General features: G+C 43.1%; 1 protein-coding gene across 11 annotated transcripts; it reads left to right on the forward strand.

Annotated features, from left to right (window-relative positions):
- Positions 1–520: 520 nt before the first annotated feature.
- Positions 521–27,038, forward strand: LOC140896907 (uncharacterized). Of its 11 annotated transcripts, none has more exons than XR_012154636.1 (9): positions 521–729; positions 5,395–5,584; positions 5,679–5,738; positions 6,017–6,361; positions 7,213–7,288; positions 7,853–7,939; positions 8,120–13,623; positions 26,207–26,294; positions 26,595–27,038. XR_012154636.1 is itself a non-coding variant. In XM_073309003.1 (7 exons), exons 2-7 carry the CDS (start codon positions 5,410–5,412, stop codon positions 8,565–8,567), a joined length of 1,191 nt encoding a protein of 396 aa, XP_073165104.1. In that variant the 5' UTR covers positions 521–729; positions 5,395–5,409; the 3' UTR covers positions 8,568–14,954. The 11 variants fall into 11 exon arrangements, 1 of the variants encoding a protein (XP_073165104.1); XR_012154640.1 differs by having other exon boundaries at positions 26,692–27,038; XR_012154639.1 differs by having other exon boundaries at positions 8,120–13,135; positions 13,457–13,623; positions 26,207–27,038.

A 27,038-nucleotide genomic window follows, 5' to 3' on the forward strand; every position in this document is an offset into this window, starting at 1 on the left:
TGTAACCCAATCAGATGACTGAGAGGAATCTCAGCTAGGGAAGGATTCGGCAGCAGGAATAGAAGGAAATGCATAATCAGACTTGTGCGGTGTTTTTGAAAGAGAGTTACTAGCTGCCAAGCTCTTTTCTTTTGTGTGCAAGTTCCTTTTATTCCCCACAACCAGAAGGCTGCAGGCATATTAATGCTCTCCCTCCTCTTCTCGTTTCCAAAGGGCCTGGAGAATGTTTTCTTATAAGTGCAGAAACGGGCCGTGTACATGCAGGTTTGCGAGCCTCTTCTTCTTCCCTCTCGGGGAGAAAAGAATCCTGACTCCCTTACTCACTGTGCAAGCATGAATTAACCAGGAATGTTCGAGAATTATGCCTGAATAATTCATGAACCTGAATTAATCATGTATTTTCATGAATTATTCATGAATAACTCATGGAAATGCAAGGTTTATTCATGCTCCAAAAAACCCAAGGCTTTTTCCTCTCCTTTTCTGCTCACTCTTCGTGTAAGAAACAGACTGACAGAGGCTAAAGAAAGAAGGGGGGGGGGAATATTTGTTTTACAGTGTGGGGCTCCTTATCCAGACAACAGAAACCTGGCAAGGACTTGTGGTGAGGGGACACACACACAAGGCAAAAGAATTTTACGATCACCTTCTCTTCTGCAGCAGGCAGCTGAGAGCTGGATAGACAGGAGACATTTTGCAAGACTCTGCAACTGAAGCAGTGCTAACCAGGCAAGGACTGAGATCTATTGTTATCAGGATTTGATCTCTCTCTCTCTTTCTCTCTCTCTCTTGCTCTTTCTCTTTGTCTATGTGGATTGTTCATTTAGTTGTATTCTTTAAAATGAAATAAAAATTAGGAGAGCAAGTGGGGCTGGAGGGGACAAGAGCCGCTTCTGAAGATTAGTGAAAAGGAAAACATCTTTTAAAAGTTCCTTTTCAGGCTGGAGTTGTTAGTTGCTTGGATCATTAGCTGCGGTAAAACAGATCTGGAAACCTATTTGTTAATTTAAGGGATGGTGAAGTCACAGCTGTGCATTCATCCCAACCGGTAGCTTAGTCTCTTTGTAACCTTTTGTGGTCTAAAGAGCAGGGTTATCTGCAGCCTAGTGCTGTAAAGCTCTAAGGCTGTACAGCGATAGCAGACCGGGGCTTGGAGACAAGCCAATTAACACAAGATAAAATATTATACCATATTAAAAACTCATTGACACGGCCTAGCCGAGGGAGTGGAATTGGAACGAATCAGGGGCTAGTATTTACTAGAAGGGCAGCTATTGTACATAAGACTCGGAAAGTTAGTTGCTTTTGCAAGCAAACTCCTTTTGAGAATGGGTGGAAGATGAAACAATTCTCCAAGAAGAAAAGGAGGACTTGTGGCACCTTAGAGACCTTAAGTGATCACTCTGGTTACAGTCTGTATGGTAACACCCATTGTTTCATGTTCTCTATGTATATAAATCTCCCCACTGTATTTTCTACTGTATGCATCCGATGAAGTGAGCTGTCGCTCACGAAAGCTTATGCTCAAATAAATGAGTTAGTCTCTAAGGTGCCACAAGTCCTCCTGTTCTTTTTGCGAATACAGACTAACACGGCTGCTACTCTGAATTCTCCAAGAATGATTCAGCGCCCAGAGTGAATGGGATCAATGTGGATGGGGCAGGAAACACCAAGCCTTTAATCGGGGGAGGGTGGTGGTGGTCATGAAACCAGAGGAAACCAGTTTGGATTGGGTGAGGTCTGACCTATGCATTTTGTTTGCTCCCTTCTCCCTCTTGTTCTGTGCTGTAACAAGTCTTTGCTCCCGTGTGTAAATGCTCTGGGTTATCCTCTGTCTCCAATAAACCTGTCTGGTGTCTGCCATAGATTTTTACCACCAGACAGTGGGGCTTACCTTCCTCCCCTTGTGCTCCTGTTCAAACAAATGGGTGTGTTTCTGGAGGACAGTACTGCTGAGTGTCATTGAGGCCATCAGAATCTTTGTGAGCTTGTTAAAGGCTTCCTATATCCAGGGACCATGCAATGCAATAATGCCTGGAACAAAAACAGCCCAACTTTCCATTTCAGGGCGTAACCCAGACTCCCCCACCGTTCCATTTTTCTGTGTGATCAGAGTCACCAGCAGGGCCTTGGGCTCCCCTCGTGTTTCCCGTATTGTTCTGTAAGCTCCCATTTGGAGGATGTCCACAGGCCAGCGGTGCAACACCACTGCTTCAGCTCTGTACATGCTCCTCCCCTTGTGCCAGTTACTCCTGGGGCACCTATTGTGTTGCAGCGATCCAAGCCAGAGTACCAGGCACCACGGTGAAATGCCGTTAATAATTCTAATACTGGAGAGGAAGGATGACCTTGAGGTTAAGGAGCTGAACTGGCCCTCAGGACGTCTGGCTTCAAATCCCAGCTCCACCATACATTCCTGTGTGACCACTGGCAAGTCACTTAATCTCTCTTTGGTTCACATTCTCATCTTTTAAGTCATATAATCATTGAAGTGTAGGACTGGAAGGGACCTCAATAGTTCATCTAGTCCAGCCCCCTGCACTCAAGGCAGGACTATGCAACAACTAGACCATTTCTGACAGGTGTTTGTCTAACTGGTTCTTAAATACCTCCCATGGAGATTCCACAACCTCACTGGACAGTTTGTTCAAGTTGTCCAACCTAAACCTCCCTTGCTGCAATGTAAGCCCATTGCTTCTTGTCCTATCCTCGGAGGTTAACAAGAATAATTTTCACCCTCCTCTTTGTAACCTTTTATGTACTGGCAAAGTGTTATCATGTCTCCCTTCAGTCTTCTCTTCTCCAGACTAACAAGCCAGTTTTTTCAATCTTTCCTCATAGGTCATGATTTCTAGACCTTTAATCATTTTTGTTGCTCTCCTTTGGACTTACTCCAATTTGTCCACATCTTTCCTGAAATGTGGCACCCAGAACTGGACACAATATTCCAGTTGAGGCCTAATCAGCGTGGAGTAGAGCGTGTCTTGCTTTCAACACTCCTGCTAATACATCCCAGAAGGATGTTTGCTTTTTTTGCAACAGCGTTATACTGTTGACTCACATTTAGCTTGTGATCCACTATGACCCCCAGATCCCTTTCCACAGTACTCCTTCCTAGGCAGTCATTTCCCATTTTTATGTGTGCAGTTGATTGTTCCTTCCTAAGTGGAGTACTTTGCAGATTGTCCTCTTTGTCTGCCCTGTCAGTTTTGTTTGTAAGCTCTTCAGAGCAGGACTGACTCATGTTAGGTGTTTGTACAGCTCCTAACACAATGGGACCCTGATTCAGGCCTCTAGGTGCTACTGTAATACAAATAATAATAACAATGGATGTCCACTTACACTGGAAACTAACTTGTGCAGTTCCAGTTGTAAAGGAAAGACTACATAACATTTTAACAGGGAGTATTCTAAGCAAATTTAAGAGAAAACAGTCACCCGTTTTAAATAGAGTAGAATGACTTTGAGGTTCTAGTCCATGAAGTGTGTGGTCCTTTGGCAGAAAGAAGTTTAGCACAATTCCTGCTGTGTGCACAGATGACAGAATTTGCAAGCTAAAGAAGAGCATGGAGCGATGGTTTTGGGCCTATAAATTCTCTCATCGGCAGGCAAGTTTTAACGTGACCAACACTTTCCACTCTGCCTGTGGAGGAGTTCATACAGAGTTGGCTTTCTTTGTGGAAAAGCCACACCCACATTTTCTCCAGCGTGCTTAAAAAGAGATCAAGTCGTGCAATAATACTAGTATTCCTATAGAGAGTCTTTCATTCATGCATCTTAAAGCACTTTACAATGGAGGGCAGTGTCATTATTCCTATTTGACCGATGGGGAAACTGAGGTACAGAGATCGGAAGGACTTATTCAAGCTCATCCAGCAGGCCAGTGATCGAATAGAACTCAAATCTCCTGTCTCCTAGTTCATGGCTAGCCACTGGGCCACATGGTCTTTTCACTGACCACCTAGCCTGGCTGGTCACAAGAGAACTTCTTTCAAAGTAACTTTTGATTTTTGGAAGAGGGCGGTGCGTGGCTTGGGCTGTCTGTGCCCAAAGTGTGCTGAGTGCTGGGTAGGGGGACTGGGCGCTTTCCATGCAGTGCTGTCACCGCCTGTGCAAATGACCAGTGACATGTCCGAATTTTCCTTTGCAGTTGTCATGAGAGCGGATACGCCACCCGGGCATGCAAACCAGGCACACAAAAGTGCATGCACTTTCCTGAAATTCTGGGTTTGAAGGAATTAATTGGCTCCCCCCCACCAAAGAACTTAGCTTTCAAATGTTGTTTGCAGTATGGCTCTCACTCGGCTGGGGTAGAACATGCCTTCAGACCATAATATTCTCATTCCTAGGTTATTTTGGTTTAGTCCGAACGGTCTATTGGTTTTGTGCTGCCTTTCAAGTACAGTGGGTCTGAGTCTCAGCAGATGGGAAATTGCCATGATTCCATTGAAGTCTGATGCTGTATAAAATTCTCTGCATTGACAAATAGCTCTCACTGCTCCGGCCAGCCCTGGATGGCTTGAGACGATATAGGTCATTGTTGGAACTGCAGTTTCTCTTTTAAAAAAATACCAAACAACAACAATGACATCCCCGCAGGTCTGTACCTGTAGTCCCCTCAGTGAGCAATCTCCAGGAGAAAACTGGAAGAGTTCAGTACAAACGACGCCGAGAATCAGGGGAACAGCAGAAAGGAGGGAAGGGAATTTGTTGCAGGGGCAAGTGTTCCACGTGCTACTCTCATTGTCAATACAAATTCCCAGGTAGGGTTTGTTTCTGTGCTGCTCCTGATCACAGCGGGCAGCGTTTTGGCATGCTTCTGTACTGCAAGGTGATCCCAGCATTGCCAGATTACAAATACCAGTGCAAAAACGATCTGCTGTCAGGAACTGGAGAGTGGTTACAGACACTCTGGCCTGGTTATTTTTGTAATTCTAGTGATTTGTAGGCATTATCAGAGCACTCACCACTACAGCAGCTGAGCTCCCAGTTAACCTGATTATTTCCAGGACAACCATGCTGTTAGCATTATTTTTGCCCTGAAGCAAGTCCTTGAATAGATGTACAATATTTGAATTTACTCCTTTTAATGAACGACCATAAGCTGCTGATAAACACGCCGCATTCATCAGACATTAAAAAGACATCATAATAACACTGTAAGCAAGCACTTCACTGAGGCTAAACACACTATTCACAGTGAATAATAGACAAGACTTTCAAAGATGGGTGTACCTAAATCTGAAATTAGGCACCCAAATGAGAGGCCTGATCTCCAAAAGTTCTAGGCAATCAGCAGTTTCCTCTGCATCCCTAATAATTAAAGTGGGTGTGCTCTGGAACATAGGTGAAATACCCCTGGCATGGATTCTTGTTCCTTATCTTCTCTTCTAGGTGGTGCTGGTCCAAATGGCTGCCAAGCTTTACGTTCTAATCAGCTGGCCAGACGGCAGCCGTGTGATCAACATCGAAAACATCAAAGAACCCCGAAAGCCATTTCATCTGTATGCGGTGGGTGAGCAGGTGCTAGCCCGCTGCCCTGGCTTCAGTGGTCTGTATTGGGGGGTCGTGGAAGGCATAAGCGGTAAGTGATCATTATCCATCCTAGACTTATGCCTCTTGGGAGCAGCCTCTAGAAACAAGTGAAATGAACATTGAAAACCCTTTTCTTCCAACAGAGCATAAAGATATCTTAGAGAAAAGGCTGCAGGAAAATAGACAACTCTTTGAGAAGCTAAGTAAGTGTGGGGTTTTGCACAGGAGGATTAATATTCAGCAGGCAGTGTATTTCTGGAGGAAAGTAATTCAATATTGTAACCTTATACCCCGGTGCATTTTTCTTTAATGGATGGATCATAAATATATCCTTATCCCATGCCTAATGAACCATCCGACAGCGTCCATGTGGCAAGGACTGAGAACACTGCTGTGGGCAGTAGGGCTCTAGCGGTGTAATGTTGCAATATATGTCATTGTGGTATTGCCATTTACCATACATGCCCCATGTTGCTTTCAGAAGAAGAACCAGCAGTGCACAGTGGGCTGCCATCCCAAACTAAAAAATCAAGGAAGACTTTTCCAAAATGGATGCCAGGAAGCTCCTTTCGCAAATACAACGATGACAGGAGCGTCTACGTCAAACCGCTGGTCAGGGATGAAGACGCAGGGCTCGAGAATGATGCTGCCGTCTCTTCTGTCTTAAAGGAGAGGCGCATCCTGACTAGCACGACTAGATCCCACTGCACCATGTCAGCACCTTATCACTCTTCCACGGCCTTCAAATCACCATCTCCGTTCTTGACCCTGGCTGTGCCTGGCACATCCCAGAATGAAGAAGCAAGGCCTGGTACAGCTACCAGAGGTAAACCAGCTGGGATTATTGTCTGTGAATGAGTCGAATGTTTTATTTTATTCCACGCTTGGCTATTTTTAACTTTTAATGTTGGTGTTAGTGAAAAGTGTCAGAGGGGCTCTGAATTCCTGTTTCTCTGCAGTGTGGGCTGCAGACCAATGCACATGTATTTTCCCTGGGAGTGAGAACTGTAATGGTGAGAGTTGAGTTCTTTCCATCCTTGGTGTCTGTTCTCCAGTGGGGCTGCTCACCAAGGTGACAACTCTGTGGTAGTGGCTTTTGTGTGATCCAAAGCACGCTGAGATCACCAGCTCTTTTCTCATATGCTCACAATTCTTTCCACACAAGCCAGTGAAGCACACTCCTAATATAATTTATTTGTTTAATTAATTGTAAAGTACCCAAAAGTGTGCTGACCTGAACATCTGACCTGTTTCAGGTTTACCTATCAATTCATCCATATACACATACTAAAACTCCCTGAAAGTAACCATCTTGTTTTCTGTGTGTTTGCCATTTGTGCAAATGACTACACTAGTGTCCATAGACTTTTTCACCTTCATGATCCATGTTCCCCCCGTCCAGTTTCTTCACTGATGGCACTGTGCCTTGCTAAGGATATTGTGGTTGAATTACAACTATATATTGTGATGAAGGTTTTTCTTTCTGCCTGTAACAAAACTCCAACAGTTCAAGCCAAAGACAGCATGTTTGAGCCATGCTGTTGGGAACATCATGCTGTTGGGAACTTGGGAACATCAAACAGAAGTACTTAGATGAACATGCTCTGGAGACCAAGGTATCCAGGTGATGACAATTTCACATCTGTCTTTTGCTTCCTGCTCCGACCCTCTTTCTAGAGTACATCACCCTGACAATGAAAAGGAAGTCAGATGGCATTCTAGCTAAGTGTCAGCAGCACATCCATACCAACAGGTAATATTCCCATAAGCCGTAAGGACAATGAAGGTTTCAAAGTGCCTCTCATAGTCTCCACTTCTGGTTCACTAGCTGTGGTTCCATTTCCTGATGCTGCTTGCTTCATATAGATTGGTTTGTCCTGCCTTGTTGACACAACTTTGAGGACAAAGGGGAGTTCCAGGGGATCTGGGGCAATTGAGGAGAGCTGCCTATTCCGACCACAAAGGATCCATGAAGGACAAAGTCGAAATTGAGGCAGCTCTTCCTGCCCTCCACATAGAGCCAGAAACTGCCCTCAGTTATACCAGTGTAAATCCAGAATAACTCAGTTGAAGTCATAGTTAGGGCCTGAATTTCCACTGCCCTGTCCCTTATGTAATCATTTAAGTGTCAACCAAACCATGAATGGCAGTATTCTGTATTACAAGATATCTACCTCGTTTACTTGGGATGCCACATGATATTGGAGTTGGCTGGGTTTTCACAAAATGCTGTGTTGTACACTTTAGACCACAGAGCACTTACGAAATAAATATGAACCATCTTCCATTGCTTGTTGGTCTGTTTGTTTTTTTCTAGCTGTGATGAACCAAAGACTGAAGGTTCCCCAGAAACAGATGATTTTGAGGTAGTTCAGAAAGATTTTGGCCCTGGTGAAATGGAAAGGTAATTAATGAAAAGTGAAGGTGCAGGTCTGCTCTTCCCAGCCCAGTTTTTCAGACTCAGGTAGCTTGGGTATTCCGTGGGCAATGCACGCTGAACTGACATGTCACACCCATTGCTAGCTGAAGGAGAATGGCGCTTTGTGACAGGCATGCATGTTATATGCTTTATTTTATTTTCTAGGACCGAGAAGATTGAGCAACTGGAGAGAATCATAGTAGATCTTCACCAAGAGATTCTCTCCCTGAAACGGAAGGTGCAGCGGCTGGAATCACTGTCCTTTCAGGAAGAACCCCACAGGCAGCAATGCGAGGTGGTGGAACTCTTTAATGGATACACGAAAGAGCAGCTGAAAGAGGCCATCCGATTCGACCAGAAAATCAGCACTGCCTGCAAAACACTACTCTACAAGCTGTTCACGTCCGACTATATACAGAGCCACTCCATCACAGGAAGGAGAGGGAACACCTTTCGGGAGGCTAAGCCCATGATGGATGAGCGGTGCATCAAAATCATTAGGGTGTTACTGAAGCAGAAGTTTGGGGACCACCTGAGTGACACAGTAATCACTGAGAAAATCCAAAATGTGCAGAAAGCACTCAGGCAGAAATTTAAGACCGAATGTCTCTGAGCAGCATGTGATTCGATATCTCATTTCCTGGGCAGTGCCAGAAACTAGAATACAATGCATTGAGCAGCCTTTCCAAAAAGTTGCTTTACCTTTGTTGTTTTGCTGATTCAGCCCCTGGATTAGTTGTGAAAGCTTTTGGTGAAATATCTGCTAGAAACAACACAAAATATCTGTGGCTAAGAGTCTGTCGGCATGCACACAGTGGGAGATTTTCACCCAGAATTTTCCAAGTCTGACGTCATTTTACAAACCCCAGTTTCGCAAATCATGCAAAGGAGTCAATGTTTTTGTTCCATTTATAATGGACAACTTTGGGGTGGGAGGGGGGAAGACTTGGAGATTTCAATTAAAGAAGCCCCCAGAAATTTGAATGGGTAATCAAATCTGATTCCAACTATTCATAACACCTTGGGTCTGAAAAGTGATGCTGAAAATCTCACAAGAAGTAGGTTTTAAACACCCAAACTTTAGGATGCTTGTTCCAGACTGACATGGTCAGCCTTCTGCAGTTCCTCCTGTCAGACAGCTAGTATTTCAGATCCAGCTCAAATGAAGCTATAACCTATTTGCAGACTCACAGACACCAACTTTAACCTTTTCACTAGTCCCTATTTCCTCACTTCCTCTTGGGTTACTGCAGTGGTAAATAAGGTGGAGAGGGAAGGGTCAGAGGGACGCAAGCCACCACTCACTGAAAGGGCATGGTGAGACACTTTCCACTTATCTCTCTCGTAACACGCAAGGCAGTAAGATGTAGATGCCACATACAGCCTTGTAGAGGGTTAGAACCAAAAATGTCACCTCTCGGGGCAATGAGTGTAACCTGAATAAAAGCAATACATGTGAATTGCACATGGAACTTAAAGGGCTCTGGGCCCACCTGATCCTCACATGGGAATTGCATCCCTTTCCTCATTCAAACTTGCTTCTCTCCTCTCAGCTGCAGCCCTCAGCTTCTGCCAAGGATAGAACAAAATGAATCCCTTTGATGCCAGATGAGTGTGTCTGAGAATTTCCTCTGATGACAGAATGAGAGAGCTCCATAAAACATTAACAGAAGGAAATGATAGCTAGTGGGGTTTTTGTTGTGGTGGTTGCTTGCTTTTATTTTTAATGTTCCTAATGCAGCTGTGTGGAAGAAGTGGTTAAAATTCATCCGAACTATCACAAATCTACCCAACAATAAAAGCTCAAAGCTGCTCGCTCACCCACTTAAATTACTCTTTTTCTTTTGATCTTTCAGAAAACAGATTTTTCTACTCAGATATTGAACAATTCAGCAGCAACAGTGTAAGAGGGAGAGAAACTTGGCTCTCTATAGCTGTCCTCTCCTTTAGGAGTCAAAAACATTACAAACACAGTCACTATTATTATTATTTTATTATTTATTTCAATTACCATAGCGCTTGGGAACCCTAGTCATGGACCAGAACCCCACTGTACTATGTATAAGCACAGAAAAAAAGGCAGGCCCTGCCTCAAGGAGCTTACAGTCAAAGTCCCCATAAAAGAATAAAACAACACCCCAGCATAGGGATGTCCAGCAGCAGAGCTGTCCAGAGAACAGAAATTCCAGTTCACAGAAGATTTGGAAAGTTCAACATTTGTTTTCATTCCAATGAGCAACGAAACCCAAAATTCTCCATGAAAGAAAATTTTGAAAAAAAAAAAAATTTTATCTCAACAATAATCTATAATGTAATACAAAATAAAAAATTCTGAAGCCAAAAATCATTTTGAAAGGAAAAATCAAAACTGTCCCTTTTCAGAACTTTTTCTTCCTGATATTTTTCTCCAAAATGAAACTTTGGCAAAACCGACAGGATTTCGCAAAATATTTCCATGTAATTGAAACTGAATTTCTCAAAGGAAAATGGTTTTGTCACAGTTTTTCAGACCAGCTTTACCCAGCAATATTTGGCAGTAACGCCTGATTGCTGGAGCTACGTTGAATAGTCTAGTCAGTAACAGAGGAGGTTCTATCACCTCGTCCAACGCAGCCATCTCTGCACAACACCATACATTAAAAATACATTATTACAGCTTGTCTATTCTTTGTGTAGATCTCATCCTCAGCATCACATGAATTTGTTCTTATTATCAATGACAAGACCTATGCAATTAGGGACAAATGTTCTGCCAGTTTCCAAAAATATGTCCACAAAAGGTCAAATTGGTTAGTCTGAGTCATCCCTCTACAATGGTTTAGAACATGGAGCTCGCTCATAAACCAGGGCTCCATTTCAGAGTGGTTCAGTTTCCTGATAGAGGCTTTGCTTTTGGTTGACATCACTGTTCTGTGAAAAGTCCCAAGAAATTTTTCATGATAATTGATCAGGGCGAAGATTTTGAAAGGCACAGATGGGAGATGGGAGGCTCAACTGCCCTTGTGCCTTTGAAAACTTTCCCCCAGGATGTCACTTAGAAGTTTCCTCAGAAAGATGGTGTCTTCAGCAACACAGTGTCTCTTAACACTTTCGTGATCGGTAGTAATGATTCAAGTAGAAAAGTGCTGCCATGTTGGTGACCAGCACCACCTCCTAGTCAATTGGGCTTTTCTCCACAGTATTCCACGAATGGTCTATCTTAGCCCTAGAAGCTTACTTACCCGGAGCTTATCAGACCATGTGCCAAGGTGCAGCCTTGAAAGCCAGGCAGCAAATATTGTTTATGGAAATACTTTTTCTTTCCTCCCATACTGAGCCCCTTATCCTGATTAATGAGGGGGTGATGCAGAACCAGAGCACGTTGTTAATTTTTTTTTAAAGGACATGTTTCTAGCCACCAAAGGCCCCTGTAACAAGTTAATCCCAATCTGCTTCAGGGGAAACAGATGTGCTGTGTGACCTTTCAGTGCAAAAGGTCACGCGGCCGATTCCTTTGAGGTAAACTTCGTGTCTGATATGTTCCCTGATGGTCAGCAAACACGCGCGGAAAATGGCAGCCATTTCAGCCTCCTCCCGCCTATGCACAGCCCACCAAGTCACTCATGAGAGAATGTTCAAATGGTTCCCTATCAGCAAATAAAAGGTGTCCTTATTCGCTCTCACTCCTTTGAGAAATGGCTCCTGCGGCAGAGCGGAGAAGGAAGACACAAGTGGCATTTAGTTAAGTGCCAGTTCATTTGGAGGGTATTCTCAAAGGCATTCAGGATTGCTGAGATAATTGGACACACTCACAGACAGGTGAGCCTACAGGATGAGAGCAGCAGACGATGAAAACTGCAGTTATCTCACCAAAGGTCACTCCGGCAGCTTGATACCTTGTCAGAGACCGTCACGTCACGCCGAGTGGCGTCATCTTTTAGTGCTCCCAGGGTTGGAGGAATAGAGGAGGAGGAGGCTGTATGTCAGAGCTACTTCAAGGAGGGATGTTCAAAGCCTTCCAAAGCCTACGTCCCTCCCCACTTCTCAAAAGCCCTCAACTGAATTATGTTCACCTTCCACTTTAACAGCAACATCAGAGTTAAAGTGAGTGTCTGGACGGGACTTTTGCTAATACACGGAATACTTTAATCCATAATCTCAGATAAGACATAACTACTTAACAGGGCTCTTAGTGACTCTGGGTTCAGAAAAGTTAGAATTGTAGTGAAAGAGAAAGGCCAAACGCGGAATGGATTTAGGGGAGTTTTGTCATTCAGTCAAAAGCAAGGAGGTACAGGCCCTTCCTTCTCATTAGGACTGGGAGAAATTATTGGCCAAAACTTTTTCAGTGAAAAATGCAGATTTGGATTGACCAAACCAAAGTGCTTCAATTGGGGGCGGGGGAATCTGAAAAAATCCAAACATTTCATTTTGACATTTTTTCAATGAAATGTTTCATACTTCCGCTTTTAAATGATTTTTTTTAAATGTCCTTCAATTTTATTTAAAAGTTTTTTGAAAAGATCAAAATGGAAACAAAATATTTTTGACCCCAAATCAATTTTTTCTTTACTTTTCAGTTCGCTGAAGCATTTGGAAAATTTTTTATTACGGCTGAGCTGGCAACAGTTCTGCACACAGTTCTACTCCTCGTGCAACCTCCAGAATTAAACCGATACCTCAGAATCTTGATCTTCCTCCTCCCTTAGAGAAACCATGAGACAAATCCAAAGGTCATTGTCTTCAAACCAGTTCAGACTGAAATGTGGGGTAATTGTCAGTTAACTATGAGCCTTGTGGGAAATTACGTTCTCATGCTTGCTAAAGTTCAGATTCCAGCTGTGAAACACTGAAGTGGATATGATTAGAATGCCCTGGTGTTCAGGAACTGGGACCCTGTGGCATTTTTTGGATGATAAGACACTTTCTGACAATTACCAGGACTCTTGACCGTTTTGATGCATCATTTCTCTGCAGATTTTTTTTCCCTTTCATGCCTCCCTTCCCCTTGTCTTCCCCTGGGCCAGCGAGTTGGCCTCTGGAAAAGAATGGGCACAGATTGGACAGCAAGTTCTAGCAAGAGGGGCTGCCAAAGGAGAGAGGTGTCTTTGAATACATTGGACAACCCTCTCATCTGCCTATGAGCAGCTGTTCAAATAAGAAAAAGGCAAGTGGCCTGGTGATCAGCGCTGATTTAATGCTGTATGTCCTTTTTCATCTTTATTTAAGCATTTGAATATGTTATAATGTTAGATTTAGGTTTAAGTTTCATTGTAATACTTTTTGGGGGGAGGGGGTTGTGCGTTGGCCTAAGGCTAAATTGCCATTCATAAACATTGCTTTGCTTCTCACCTACCAGCTTAGAAAATCTAATTTATATAAGCATGATCTCTGAAACGGGGACTAACTAATAGCCGGGAGGGATTTTAGGTCACAGTAATGCTATTAGTTAGATACAATCTCTGGAACAGCAATCAGAGCCTCTTTCTAGCTGTAATGTTTTTATATGTTTCCGATTTTCAGGAATGACACAGCATTAGACCGCACTTATTTCTTGTTCAATGCCATTTTTTAAGGCCTGCATGCACAGTGGAGAGGAAGCCTAATCTAGGGGCCAGCACACTGGACTCAGGGTCCAGAAACCTGGGTTCTCTTCCCAGCTCTGCCACTCACCTACTGTGAGACCTTGGGTGAGTCACTGCCTCTCGCTATGTCTCTGCTTCGGATCCCATCCCTTTGTCTGTTTACAATGTGACCTCTCTGGGGCAGCGACTGTCTATTACTGTGCCTTTGTCCAGCCCCAGAACAATGGGGCCCTGATTCCTGATCTCCAGGTGCTACCATAATAGAAATAATAATAATATAATAACCCAGTACTCTTTGTTTTTGGAGCAGCAGCCCATGTATTTGTGGTGCTCCGCAAGGCAATCCCAGATGGCCTGCAGAGCTTAGACCATACAGCATCGATCTGTCTTTGAGCCTGGGCATTTTAGTTGTTACAGATTTCAGAGACTCTTTTGACTTAAAGAAAATCAACAAAGCCCAACTACGCTGGCTTGTCTCTTTCCTTGTCGTGTGTTCCTTTGGTGTAAATTCAGCAGTAATCAGACTGGTAGACAGTGCCAAAAGTGACGGCAGAGCAAACACACAGAAGGGCTGGATCACATAACAGATGCAATTTGAAAAGTTAGAACAGTGTGGGCCACTGGCAAGAAGTGAGGGAATTGGTGGTGAGGGGCATAAAGACGCCACATGGGGAGAAATGAAACTTACAAAATAAGAGGGACATACCCAAGCACTAAATCCAGTTTGTTTTAATACTTTCTTCCCAATTTTGTCCATGTGACTCTTTCAGGTAACCAAAACCTGTAGCTGCCGCAGAGAAAATGCAGGTTTAGGACTGGGAGTGGGGATATTCAGGAATGGGTCTCAAGGTCTGAGAGCTCAAGATTTCAGAATAGGAAACAGTCTAAGAATCACAATCACACAGTAACTATGCAAACCCATCAGCATACATACTGGTTTGGAGCACCCACGGGATTTTCTGTACTCTGTTTAAGGGAGACTATGCTTTGCAACTCTAGGGGCTCATAACAAACATTTATCACTTTGCCTTTCAGCGTTTGTGCTCTTTGAAACCCACGGACCATCGCACATTGCTTTAATGAAATCATTTAAAATGTAGCTTATGCTCTTCCCCAGTTCTTTATCCATTCTATCCAGCCAATGGTATTAGGCTGCTTTTATGCAAATTCCATGAAGCCGATGAATCCTTCTGCTGGTACAAGTTGCTAAAGGCATTTGCACAAACCTCAGCTCTGTCAGAACTAAAGGCACAATAGACAGCTAAAGTTTCTCATGCTGTCAAACAGTAATTCTTTATTTGATGCCTATAACGATTTCTTTGTTTTAATAAATCTGTCTCTCTCATAACAATATAAAATATTCAATATCAATGTAAGAAAGGGAGAAAAATTATATACATACATATATATGTATTACAAATACACACAAATTATATATTGACAATATCTGTTTTTTACCTTCTTGCATTGGTGTTCAAAATGTATATTACATATGTGTGTGTGTGTTGTATTGTCCATATACATACCTGCAATTATATATAATTTCAAATAATTTGTTTCTAAAATCTTTTGTGACTATGCTTTGGCAATACTTATTAATCATGCATACTTTTTTATAAATATTTCTCTGACTATAGTATATAATTATGTTGATAATATCTGTCTATCTATCTACTTCTCTTTCCATCTAGAGAGGGAAGTAGGATTGGGGAAGTTAGCAACTATAATATATACATTATTATAGAACTTAAATTAAATATAGTACCAGCCCTCTGTGTGCAGAACACACTAAGGAAATAAAAGGCACTTTGGCCTTTAATAACATCGGGATATGAATGGTCTGATAATGGCAATATGAATTATATTCACAAACTCAGACACATGCAAAATGAAAAAGAATGAATTCTATTATAGAATGACTGTTATCCTTCCTCTATTCAGCAGCCTATCCCAACATATCATAAAGGCTTTATAACCAGATGGCATGTTTTGATGGAAATTGGAGCTTTGTATGTTTCCTGTGGAAGCAGGAATAGTTGATTAGCATATTGAAAAGCATTTCAAGCACTGTGGGTGAAATTCTGGCCTCACTGAAGTCAATAGAACTTTTGTCATTGACTTCTCTGGAATCAGGATTTCACTCCATAGGTTCTCTGTTTCCTGCTGTAAGGCTGCTGAAGTCAGTAGAAATGCACCAGAGATTAATTTGGTCCCATGGCCCACTTCTGAATTCCTTTTATACTGAGCATTTCCATAGGCCTCAATGGGGATTTGAGGAATGCAGTGAATATAGGGTAGGTCCCAATATATAGAAACAAAAAGAAGTTTAGCATTAGTAGCATAAGAATGAAATCCGGTGTGTATAATGGGAAGAAACCCTGCTGAGTTCAGACTTGATGCATCAAGGTTCTTAAACATGCGCCGAGCTATAAACGTTGATTTCAGTGGAACTTCTCATATGCTTAAAATTAAGCATGTGCTTAAGTGAATTGCTGAATCAGAACCTTATTCAGGTCATCCTAAACAAGAGGCAATAAAATCTTTATAACATCTTTAAACCATCTCTTTATACATTAATTTGAATTCTGTACCTATCCCATTTGATCCATTATGCTGGAGCTAGTCACAACAGCATAGTTAAGGCTGCATGTTATGTGTATGTGTATTAATAACTTTTTCCTAATTTTTCTCTCCTTTGGGGCTCTAATATGGGATGGGAGACACAAATTAATTGGTAACAAGGCATCATTATTTCTTTCTTTCAAAAGTCTCCAATGTTCTTGTATAAACAATGCATCACCAGCAGTGTTTGCACATCTCTTAGCTTGTCTACAGTGTCAGCTCACATTTTGGTCACTTAGGAAACACTTTATTTTCATAATGTTTTATTGGGTAATTTTTTGTTGAGAACTGGGAATTAGCTGCAATAATGAGAGCTGCATGCCTGATTTAATACCTAGGAATTAGCACTCTACATAGCATATTACTGCATGAGGCTTGGTTACTTATTGTTTCTCTTAAAGATAAACAGTATTATTGACTGCTGTTACTTATGCAGTAAAAGAGAGGATGTCAGATATACAAGAGAAGAGACTACAGCAGGATAGAGGGAATAGAGCTATGGGTTATAGTTAGGATTCACTATTATACTATCCAAGAGCTAGGTTTTGATAATAAATAATAATTAATAGTAGTATCATGCCGAAAGGCACCTCACAGACCATATAGTTAGATAAGTTCCCACTGCCCCCCATTAGTTTACTATCTACATATTGCAGTTCTAAAAATTATCCTGTAAATGAAAGAATCAATCATTTCTGATGCACAAAGATACAGGTAAGATCATAGAACTCTTTGGGCAAGCTTCATACCAGGTATAACTCCAATGACTTCACTGGAGATAAATTTGACTAATTGTCCATTATGGCTTAAATCAGGATTTGAACCTCCATCTTCAGTGGGAAGTGAGCATATTATCACAAAGCAGTGGCCCTTTTTTATATAAAGAACAAATTGTCCCTTTAAAATACTGTACATTGGAAGAGGTAAGGCACTCATTGAGCCTGCACTCTTGCGCTGGCATGTTCTCACACCAGAAGGGCAGGAACAGTTGGAAGCAGAAGCACGAGAAACCCATTTCCACCACTCTTCCCTTCCACTCAAATTTCATCTCAGTGTAGCAGCACATTTACACCCAAATACCATGCTTAGCAACAGGTCCCTGAACAGCATGTTGTGGGGATTACTTCCCTTCCAATGGAGGTGATCAGAGATTTGCAGAGATCTATTTTTCTTGATCCTGGAGTTTTCTCCAACCTCACAAATCATGATCTACTGTGTACAGAAATGGTGCTGTCTCAGTGTTTGAATATGCTTTTAATGAAGTGCTATGGAATGGAGAAGTCTTGTTAATCCTGATCAGCAGGGGCTCTATCCAATGCTCACTGAAGTCATTAAACCCACTGACTTTAACAGGCATTGGACCAATAATTGAAAGGCCTAAATTTCCACTGTTAACCATCTTATCTCGTAGCTTTTAACATTTCTGTGAGTGGTTCAAAGGTGCTGCTTTATAACCACCATGCTATAGAAACCCCCTTCAAGAACTAGAAGCCCGTTTCATTTCTTGAAAGGTCAATAGAGCAACTAACTTGAAAACACCCACCAAGAGATCTTGCAAAAACTTTCCTCGGAAATGAATCTTTTTCATTCTTCTCCTGAGCACAACAAAAGGAGAAGTATTGCAGGCTTATTTCTCACTGCTCGCTGTCCATTTGCACTGACCATTTCCTCATTCCCTCTCGAATGAAGCCAAAGGGGTGTTGGAGCTACTGCCTTTCACTCCAGCTCCTCAGTGCTGTTTCCTCTGTTGACTTGGCTGTCAGCTGAAGACACAAATGTCATTATCGTCTAAGGAGACCCCTGGCTTTTAGGGGGAAACAATAACTAAATCATTTTACTGGGACTTGTTTTGAAAGAAGAACTTTTACAGCAAGTAGGGCTGGCTCTTAAACCCATTAATTCATACTTTCATAATACACACTGCTTGGGTTAAGAGCATCTCTTTTCTGGGAAGAAAACTTCCCAGTGAGAACCAGGAACAGCAGGGAATTAAGTAGCACCAGTTTCTGATTTCTGAGGCAGGCTCCAAAGGCTCGGGTTTTATCGTATGCTCTTTGGGGCACTACCTGTGTGTAAAAGCTTTTAGGGCCAGATTTACAAAAGTATTTAGATGTCTTAAAATTCAGACAGGCACCTGGTGGGATTTTCAGATGCCCCAAAGCAGGTTACGCACCTAACTCTCATTGATGGCAATGGTCCCTAGTGCAGTTTTGGACACCATGCAGTTAAATAATTAAATAATAACAACAGTCATTAGTATTCTGCTGCAGATCCTGGCTGTCTGATTTGCCCGTTGTTTTTTTCGGGATGGCATTGGTCAGAGCTTCCCTCAGACCCCCTGCTTGCAACATAAATACTGTAACTGGTTGGCTGGCTATGAAAATGGAAGGAGGAATAATTTACTACTCATGCCCCCTGTTCATCCAGGAACAGTGTTAAATGCAGCATGTATCTCAAAAGATTCAGTAGCTGTCAGAGAGCTGAAACCTCATGCTGGTTTCAGATCTATCATCTATCTGGGGGCCTGTCTGCATGGCCCCACAGTTTGGTCTATGGCAGTGTAAATGGCAGCACACACTAGCTGAAACAGGACACATTAATGTAAACTAGGTGCCTTTTAGTTTGTGCTCACAGGGCCTACATGGAGCAGTTACAGAGCAGCACCCTAGTGCGTGTTGCAATTTACACACCCGTAATCTGAACTGCGGGGCTGTGCAGACATATGCCCTAGGTTTCATCAAGGTTTTACAAGGGTCACTGTGATGGGGTATGTAGGCCCCACCGGGCAGTGGACACTAAAGAGTTAATGAAGAGAACAATCCCTCACTGCAGCTAAATGGCTGGTTAGTGACAGCTGGGATAAAAAGCTGCAACCCAGCCAGAGCAGAGTGGGCACTGGAAAGGCTGAGAGCCGCTGAGGAGCTCCACAGCACCGGATAGGAAAAAGCTAGCCAGCGAGGCCAGTTTCCTGGCAGAAGGATTCAGGGAAAGTTGCCAGACAGCAGATACTTGCAGAAGCCATAGGTCGGAAGCAGCCCTGGGAGGGGGGCAGCAGGAGACCTAAGCACCCCCTCCTTGACTGCCTATAGAGCCCCTGGGCTGGGACCCAGAGGGGAGGGCGGGCCTCCGTCCCCCACCTTGAAGGAGGGCAAAGACTGCCAAAGCCCCAGATTGGGGCTGTTTGTCCTAACTCCGGCTATTGAACTTTATTCCCGGCCCTGTTTTGACTTTCTTTTGTCCCTTCCCTGATGAAGAAGGGACAGGAAGATGACCCCGGGAACAGCGAATGGAGGCCCATCACAGGGCCACTAGGACCTTGGGGTGAGACCCTTTACTGCCCCAAAAGGGCTGACTCAAACAACCCAGCCGGAGGGCTGGAGCCTTAAAGAGACTCCAAGTTCTATAGGCCACCTTGTCCCAAGCAAAGGGAAACTGGGGTCAGACTATTAAACGCTCAGCCACAAGGGGGTGCATTGAAGGATCAGAAGCCCGACTAGGGTCATCCATCATTGTGGTATCTGAGTACCCTGCTCTCTGGAAAACAAACTAAAGGCCAGGTTCTCAGCTGGTATAAATCGGTGTCACTCAGCTGAAGTCAATGAAGCTATGATGATTTACAGCATCAGAGAGTCTGTCCCTGACAGTGCCCACAGTAATAATGGACAGATGAGATGCAAACTCAACATTTTTCATCTGATTTCTAGTACATCACATTGTGTGGCCCTCCTTGGGTACCAGTGAGGGGGAGAGAGGTTTCCCCTTCCACATCCTCCGCCCCTCAAACCGAGGTGGGGCAGTGATTGCTGCTGCTCCTCCAGCCTCCACCAAACACCAAATTGCCCTGGTCTGTTCATTTCCTCTGGGGCACCTGGCATTGGCCACTGTCAGAAGATAGGATACTGGGCTAGATGGACCTTTGGTCTGACCCAGTATAGCCACTCTTATGTTCCGAACAACAAGGAGGGCAACAGACTAAAGGGGGAAACACCCCTTCTTACCTCCTAGGAACCTCCTGACTCCCACTGGCCCGGAATGTGCCCATGCGTCTGGAGAGTCGAGGTGATGGGGGAAGAGGTCAGAGCGTGAGCCAGAAGCGACTGGAAATTACTGCAGCGGTACCTCCTGACGTGTGTCGTCCTGTCAAGACTTGTACCCTGGTGACTCATTGTTTTGGCGAAGACATTGCGACGGGGTGTCAGGAAGTCCCGCTGCAAGTGTTCTGTGGCTCTCTGCTCTGGAGATTCAGTGAGGAAACCACTCTCAAGGCTGATGGCCCTTAGAGACTATTATTGGGAGCTCTCTTCAGAACTCAGACCATTCTCATTAGTGCTGGTTGACATATTCCTTGCAGATGCCTGTTTGCTGGTAATCAATCAGAGCTTTGTAAAAGGACTTTTTATGTGCAAGTATTTGCCAAAGAATGTGTATGAGCAACTTTCAGCCTATAGGGTGTTAGAGACAGTGTCTCTTTGCCGTTTGTTATTCCAGGGGTGGGCTTAGTCACCTAAGGCACACGGTATTGTTTCTATTCCCAGTTTTGATGACTGAAACTAGAGGGAAAGGAGTGACAGAGAGAGAATAACAAATAATGAATATTCTTGTTTGCAGACAAATACAGGTGTTTTTGTGTAAAACCGAATCATTCACTAGACAGCCTGTGAAGGAAAGCCTGTGCTCAGAAATGCTCGTGAACAGCAAAGAAGAGATCTAGATATGGCCAGGCTGAACCAACCATTCAGAATTGGAACACAATGTTCATGTGCATGATTTTTGCAGTATTTGAGCAGCTCTAATTCTCATATGATCTGATCCAAAGCTTAGTGAAGTCAATGGGCCTCTCTCTCTCTCTCTCTCTCTCTCTCTCTCTCTCTCTCTCTCTCTCTCTCTCTCTCTCTCCACTCTGCCTGTCTTAGCTATTTCCTAAGCCTTAGCTCCACGTATTTACGTTCTTTGCACACAGCCAATCAAGCCTAGAACAATGTCTGAGCTCTGGAAACTCTGCATGAGATTTTGAAAAACACTCATCACATTGGGTTGAACGTTGACTTCAGTGTGAGCCCAGTTAGCCCATTGATTTCAGTGGGAGCAAGTTTAGGCTAACAGGGAGCACTTTTTGGAAATCCCACCCTCTGTAGTCAGTATTTTACTTCTTCAGCTACTTGAACTTGCCTGAGTTTGATTCCCGCAACGGTAAAGGCAATTCAAAGACAGAGAAGCCACCCACTCCTCCCCCTGCAAAAACCCAAAGGTGCTTGCCTTATAAATGCAGACGAGTACTCCATGACAAATGGCCTGCCAAGCAGGATTAGATGTACATCATGCTGATTTTGGGGGGGGAAAAAGCCATTAATTCTGTTTAGAAAAAGTCATCCCGTGGAGGAGCTTCCAGGTACAAGGAGATTATCCCGACGTTTCCTATTAAAATTCAATGCCTAACAGTGGCAGCTCCCAAGAATTAGCTAGAGAATAACTTATGCTTCACTGTATTGCTTAGTCCTGAGGGCGTGCATGCCAGAAACTTTTAAAGGAACAAATAAAGGAAAGTTCAGCCCTCGACACATGCCCTGTTTGAATCTATGTTGCCTGATTATTAAAAATAAGAAACAGCCCTAGGCTAAGCATGATGTCAGTAGGGAGTGGGAGATCACTATTAGCTCTTCAGCTTCCTACCTCTTTTATGAATAATTACACTGAGAACTTGGTTAGGCTAGAATGGCCAGTTGAAATATACCTGGGGACTGAAAATGGGTTATCTTTCTTCATGCTGAAAACTGGAAGGAAAGAAAGAATTTATGAAGCCCTTGAACTCCCAGTCACCCCACGATAAGCACATACAGGGTCTGGTCCTGCATCATTGAAATCCATAAAAAGAACAGGAGTCCTTGTGCACCTTAGAGACTAACAAATGTATTAGAGCATAAGCTTTCGTGGGCTACATCTTCATCAGATGCATAGAATGGAACATATAGTAAGAAGTTATATATATACATACAGAGAAGGTGGAAGTTGCCATTCAAACTGTAAGAGGCTAATTAATTAAGATGAGCTACTGTCAGTAGGAGAAAAAAACTTTTGTAGTGATAATCAAGACGGCCCATTTAGACAGTTGTCAAGAAGGTGTGAGGATACTTAACTTCAGGAAATAGATTCAATATGTGTAATGACCCAACCACTCCCAAGTTAATGGTATCTAGTTTGCATATTAATTCAAGCTCAGCAGTTTCTCATTGGAGTCTGGTTTTGAAGCTTTTCTGTTGCAAAATTGCCACCCTTAAGTCTTTTACTGAGTGGCCAGAGAGGTTGAAGTGTTCTCCTATCGGTTTTTGAATGTTCTGATTCCTGATGTCTGATTTGTGTCCATTTATTCTTTTGCGTAGAGACTGTCGGTTTGGCCAATGTACAAGGCAGAGGGGCATTGCTGGCACAGGATGGCATATATCACATTGGTAGATGTGCAGGTGAACGAGCTTCTGATAGTGTGGCTGATGTGATTAGGCCTGAGGATGGTGTCCCCTGAATAGATATGTGGACACAGTTGGCAACGGGGTTTTGTTGCAAGGATAGGTTCTTGGATTAGTGGTTCTGTTGTGTGGTGTGTGGTTGCTGGAGAGTATTTGCTTCAGGTTGGGGGGCTGTCTGTAAGCAAGGACTGGCCTGTCTCCCAAGATCTGTGAGAGTGAGGGATCGTCCTTCAGGATAGGTTGTAGATCCTTGATGATGCGCTGGAGAGGTTTTAGTTGGGGGCTGAAGGTGACGGCTAGTGGTGTTCTGTTATTTTCTTTGTTAGGCCTGTCCTGTAGTAGGTGACTTCTGGGTACTCTTCTGGCTCTGTCAATCTGTTTCTTCACTTCAGCAGGTGGGTACTGTAGTTTTAAGAATGCTTGATAGAGATCTTGTAGGTGTTTGTCTCTGTCTGAGGGGTTGGAGCAAATGCGGTTGTATCGTAGAGCTTGGCTGTAGACAATGGATCGTGTGGTATGTCCTGGATGGAAGCTGGAGGCATGTCGGTAAGTAAAGCAGTCGGTAGGTTTCCGTTATAGGGTGGTGTTTATGTGACCATCGCTTATTAGAAAAGTAGTGTCCAGGAAATGGACCGCTTGTGTGGATTGGTCTAGATTGACGTTGATGGTGGGATGGAAATTGTTGAAATCATGGTGGAATTCCTCAAGGGCTTCTTTTCCATGGGTCCGGATGATGAAGAGGTCACCAATGTAGCACAAGTAGAGTAGGCGATTAGGGGTCGAGAGCTGAGGAAGCGTTGTTCTAAATCAGCCATAAAAATGTTGACACACTGTGGGGCCATGCGGGTACCCATGGCAGTGCCGCTGATCTGAACGTATACATTGTCCCCAAATGTGAAATAGTTATGGGTGAGGACAAAGTCACAAAATTCAGCCACCAAGTTTGCCTTGACATTATCGGGAATACTGTTCCTGATGGCTTGTAGTCCATCTTTGTGTGGAATGTTGGTGTGGAGGGCTTCTACATTCATAGTGGCCAGGATGGTGTTTTCTGGAAGATCACCGATGGATTGTAGTTTCCTCAGGAAGTCAGTGGTGTCTCGAAGATAGCTGGGAGTGCTGGTAGCATAGGGCCTGAAGAGAGAGCCCACATAGCCAGACAATCCTGCTGTCAGGGTGCCAATGCCTGAGACGATGGGGCGTCCAGGATTTCCAGGTTTATGGATCTTGGGTAGCAAACAGAATACCCCTGGTCGGGGTTCTAGGCATGTGTCTGCACAGATCTGTTCCTGTGCTTTTTCAGTGAGTTTTGTGATTATTTCCATGTGAGTTTTGCTGATTATCATCAGTCAGTGCACACTCAGGCCTGCAGAACCTCCAAACAATCAGGAGACCCTGCTGAGATTGTTTTTCATTTCATGGATTTTCCACTTGGAAAATATATTGTCAGAAAAATACAGTCTTGATCTTTCCAGATGGCAAAATAAAAGAGCCCCTGTGACATTTCAGCATCAGTCACTCATTTTAAAATCCTCTGGTGGTTAAAAAAATGCCAGTGGGCCAAGTTTGTGGGGTGCGGTTACAGGGGTGTGAATGGCACGAGCTGGGCCCAGTGGACCTTCCTACATTTGCATTTTATCTTCTCCAAATAATCCTGCTGTTCATCCAGTTGAAAACAGAGGTCGTGGCTTTTTTCTGCTTTGCAGTTCTCCTGATTTAGTGACACATACCAAAAAAAAAAAAAAAAAAAATCAGGGAGGTTTCTGCTTCTCTCCCCCCAGCCAGTTGGAGAAGGAGCCGTAGGGGTTTTTTTTCTGTTTTTTTTTTTTTTTTTTTTAAGTCTCTGGATCATTTTTAGAGCGAGAAATGAAACCATAGCCACTACTAAAGACGCAAACGTACATGCTTACTCCACTGTTTGAGTGATTGCAATCCAAAGAACTACAGAATCCACACCAGTGTTTGAATAGCAGTTCTCATGGGCTGGGACAGCACAGTGGACAGCATAGGAAATGGACAGTTTCATCAGAGTAATTTGTTTACATGTTGCGTTCCCCGCGTCTGCATCTGTTTGTGTTCTTAATAATTATTATACAGTCCCTAGCGTGTATATAGCGATTTTCATCATTAGATCTCAAAGCTAATGGAGATTGTGAATAGAGCTGGGTGAATTTTTCAACCAAAACTTTTTTCTGTGAAAAAGAAAGATTCAGCAATGCTCAAAGATTTTGTAAATTTGTGTCAATTTCACCAGACTGTTTCCGTCAACCTGCCCAAAACGCAGTTCCAAAAAAAACCCCAAAGTTTTATTTTGACATTTTCTGAATGAAACACTTGGATTTTTTCAATTTGAAATGACTTGTATTTTGAAATTTCCTTTAATTTTTTAAGTAAAAGAAAAAAAGCTTGACATTGAAATGAGATGTTACAGGTAGCAAGATGATAGAGGGGAGGGATAGCTCGGTGGTTTGAGCATTGGCCTGCTAAACCCAGGGTTGTGAGCTCAATCCTTGAGGGGGCCTTTTAGGGATCTGGGGCAAAAATAAGGGACAGTACTTGGTCCTGCTGTGAAGGGAGGGGACTGGACTCGATGACCCTTCAAGGTCTCTTTCAGTTCTATGAGATAGGTATATCTCCATATTATTATATATATACATTCGATCCAAAACAAAGTGGTTCTTGACTTTTCAATTCACCAAACAGATTTTAAAAATTCCTTTTCTGTTTTACCCAAAATAATTTTGAAAAATCAGACTTGCCAGTGAACCAAAAAATCCATTATTCACCCAGTTCTAAGGGTCAGGGATTGTCTTTATCTTTGTACAGAATCCAGCACAATGGTGCCTCTGTCCTCACTGCAGGCTCCTGACTGGAGTATTATTAAATAGTAATAGAAGCAGTAAAGCAATTTCTGCTATGGGATCTTAATAACCTAAAGGGTTAAGGGCTGTGAAGCCAGATCTGATGTCATTTGGCATCGCTCTGTTTAATTCAATAGAGCTATGGCGATTAAAGCTTGTGTCCCTGTGTGTGCCTTGTTTTACCTCTAGCATGTGCGGTCCCAGGGGAATGTACCATCTGCTGTGTACTGTCTGGTAAAAATACCCAGGAATATTTAGCTATTTGTTAATTGAAATCCACCCTGTGTTCTCAGGAAGCAGCTATGTTGGAAGGGAAGACTACTCCTTTAAGGCCACATTCTGCCTAAATTTTGACAAATAGTGCAATGGGAGTGAGATGCCTAAATACCTTGGAAGCCCTGGACCAAAGACTGTACGGTCTAAAGTCAGGGAACACCTGCCCTTGGGGGATCCTTTCTAAACTATATCAAGTCCCCCTGAAAAATGGATGGATCAGTTCCGGTTAGCAAAAACCTGTTATAATTTGCTGAAAGCAAATGACCTTTTTAACTGTTAAAAGAAAAGGAGTACTTGTGGCACCTTAGAGTACATCCGATGAAGTGAGCTGTAACTCACGAAAGCTTACGCTCAAAAAAATTTGTTAGTCTCTAAGGTGCCACAAGTACTCCTTTTCTTTTTGCGAATACAGACTAACACGGCTGCTACTCTGAAACCTCTTTTTAACTGTTGTAAATATTAACTCAGGATGACTGATCTCAGCTGTGACATGCACCACCTCAGCGGACAAGAGGGACCAAGTGATCTGGAAATGATTGACTTTCTTCATCTTTTTGTAAGTGTATGCATGGGGGGAGAATGTTATCAGAACTGAGAAATCTACCTTTTGTATATTATTGATTCATAATTGTGACAGTCTGTACCATTATGTTCACCACTTTTACAAGACTATGATAAATTTTGTACAAAGTATGCCTTGTGAGGTATCATTTGAAAAGTCATAATCTGCTGAATATCATTATCCTGTTGAAATATGCATAGCAACAGTATATGTGAAGTTATAAGATTCTACTGTATGATGGTTACTGAAATATGCTGTAATTCTGGGTAACACTCACAAAACAGTTTTTCACAGATAAAGACCCTCTGGCTCCAGCCAGGTGTTAAAGGGCTATCACCTGCTTAAGCAGCTATTCTCAAGAAGTAAACAAGAAATTTACATTTTATCACAGAGATGGTTCAAACCTCCTGTCCACAAGAGACTGCTTGTCATCAGCATCCCAGCTGGGGATAATCGAAGAAGGGAGAGGGGTATAAGAATAAGAGACAGTGGTCTCTAACTCACCTCTCCTCCTCCCATCTCTCTTCTCATGACATCAGTGAATGCCTGAAAGACACTGAACTAAGAGGGAGGGGCCCCAGGCTGAAAGCGGATGCAGCCCGTGAAATTTACTGCAGTGTCTGGTGAGGAAAACCTTCTGTTATTGTTAAGTTAGCCATTAGCTTGCGATTATTTTCTTTTGTAACCAATGCTGACTTTTATGCATCGTCACTTGTACTCACGTAAAATCTACCTTTC

This window comes from Lepidochelys kempii, chromosome 13, assembly GCF_965140265.1.
Source record: "Lepidochelys kempii isolate rLepKem1 chromosome 13, rLepKem1.hap2, whole genome shotgun sequence".
Lineage (NCBI taxonomy): Eukaryota > Metazoa > Chordata > Testudines > Cheloniidae > Lepidochelys > Lepidochelys kempii.

Bases quoted from the DNA above. Each gene is read 5' to 3' on its own strand.
- LOC140896907 (XM_073309003.1), top strand. From the start codon at position 5,410: ATGGCTGCCAAGCTTTACGTTCTAATCAGCTGGCCAGACGGCAGCCGT. The intron at 5,585-5,678 runs GTAAGTGATCAT...TTCTTCCAACAG, and splicing joins GGTCGTGGAAGGCATAAGCG to AGCATAAAGATATCTTAGAG. The intron at 5,739-6,016 runs GTAAGTGTGGGG...TGTTGCTTTCAG, and splicing joins ACAACTCTTTGAGAAGCTAA to AAGAAGAACCAGCAGTGCAC.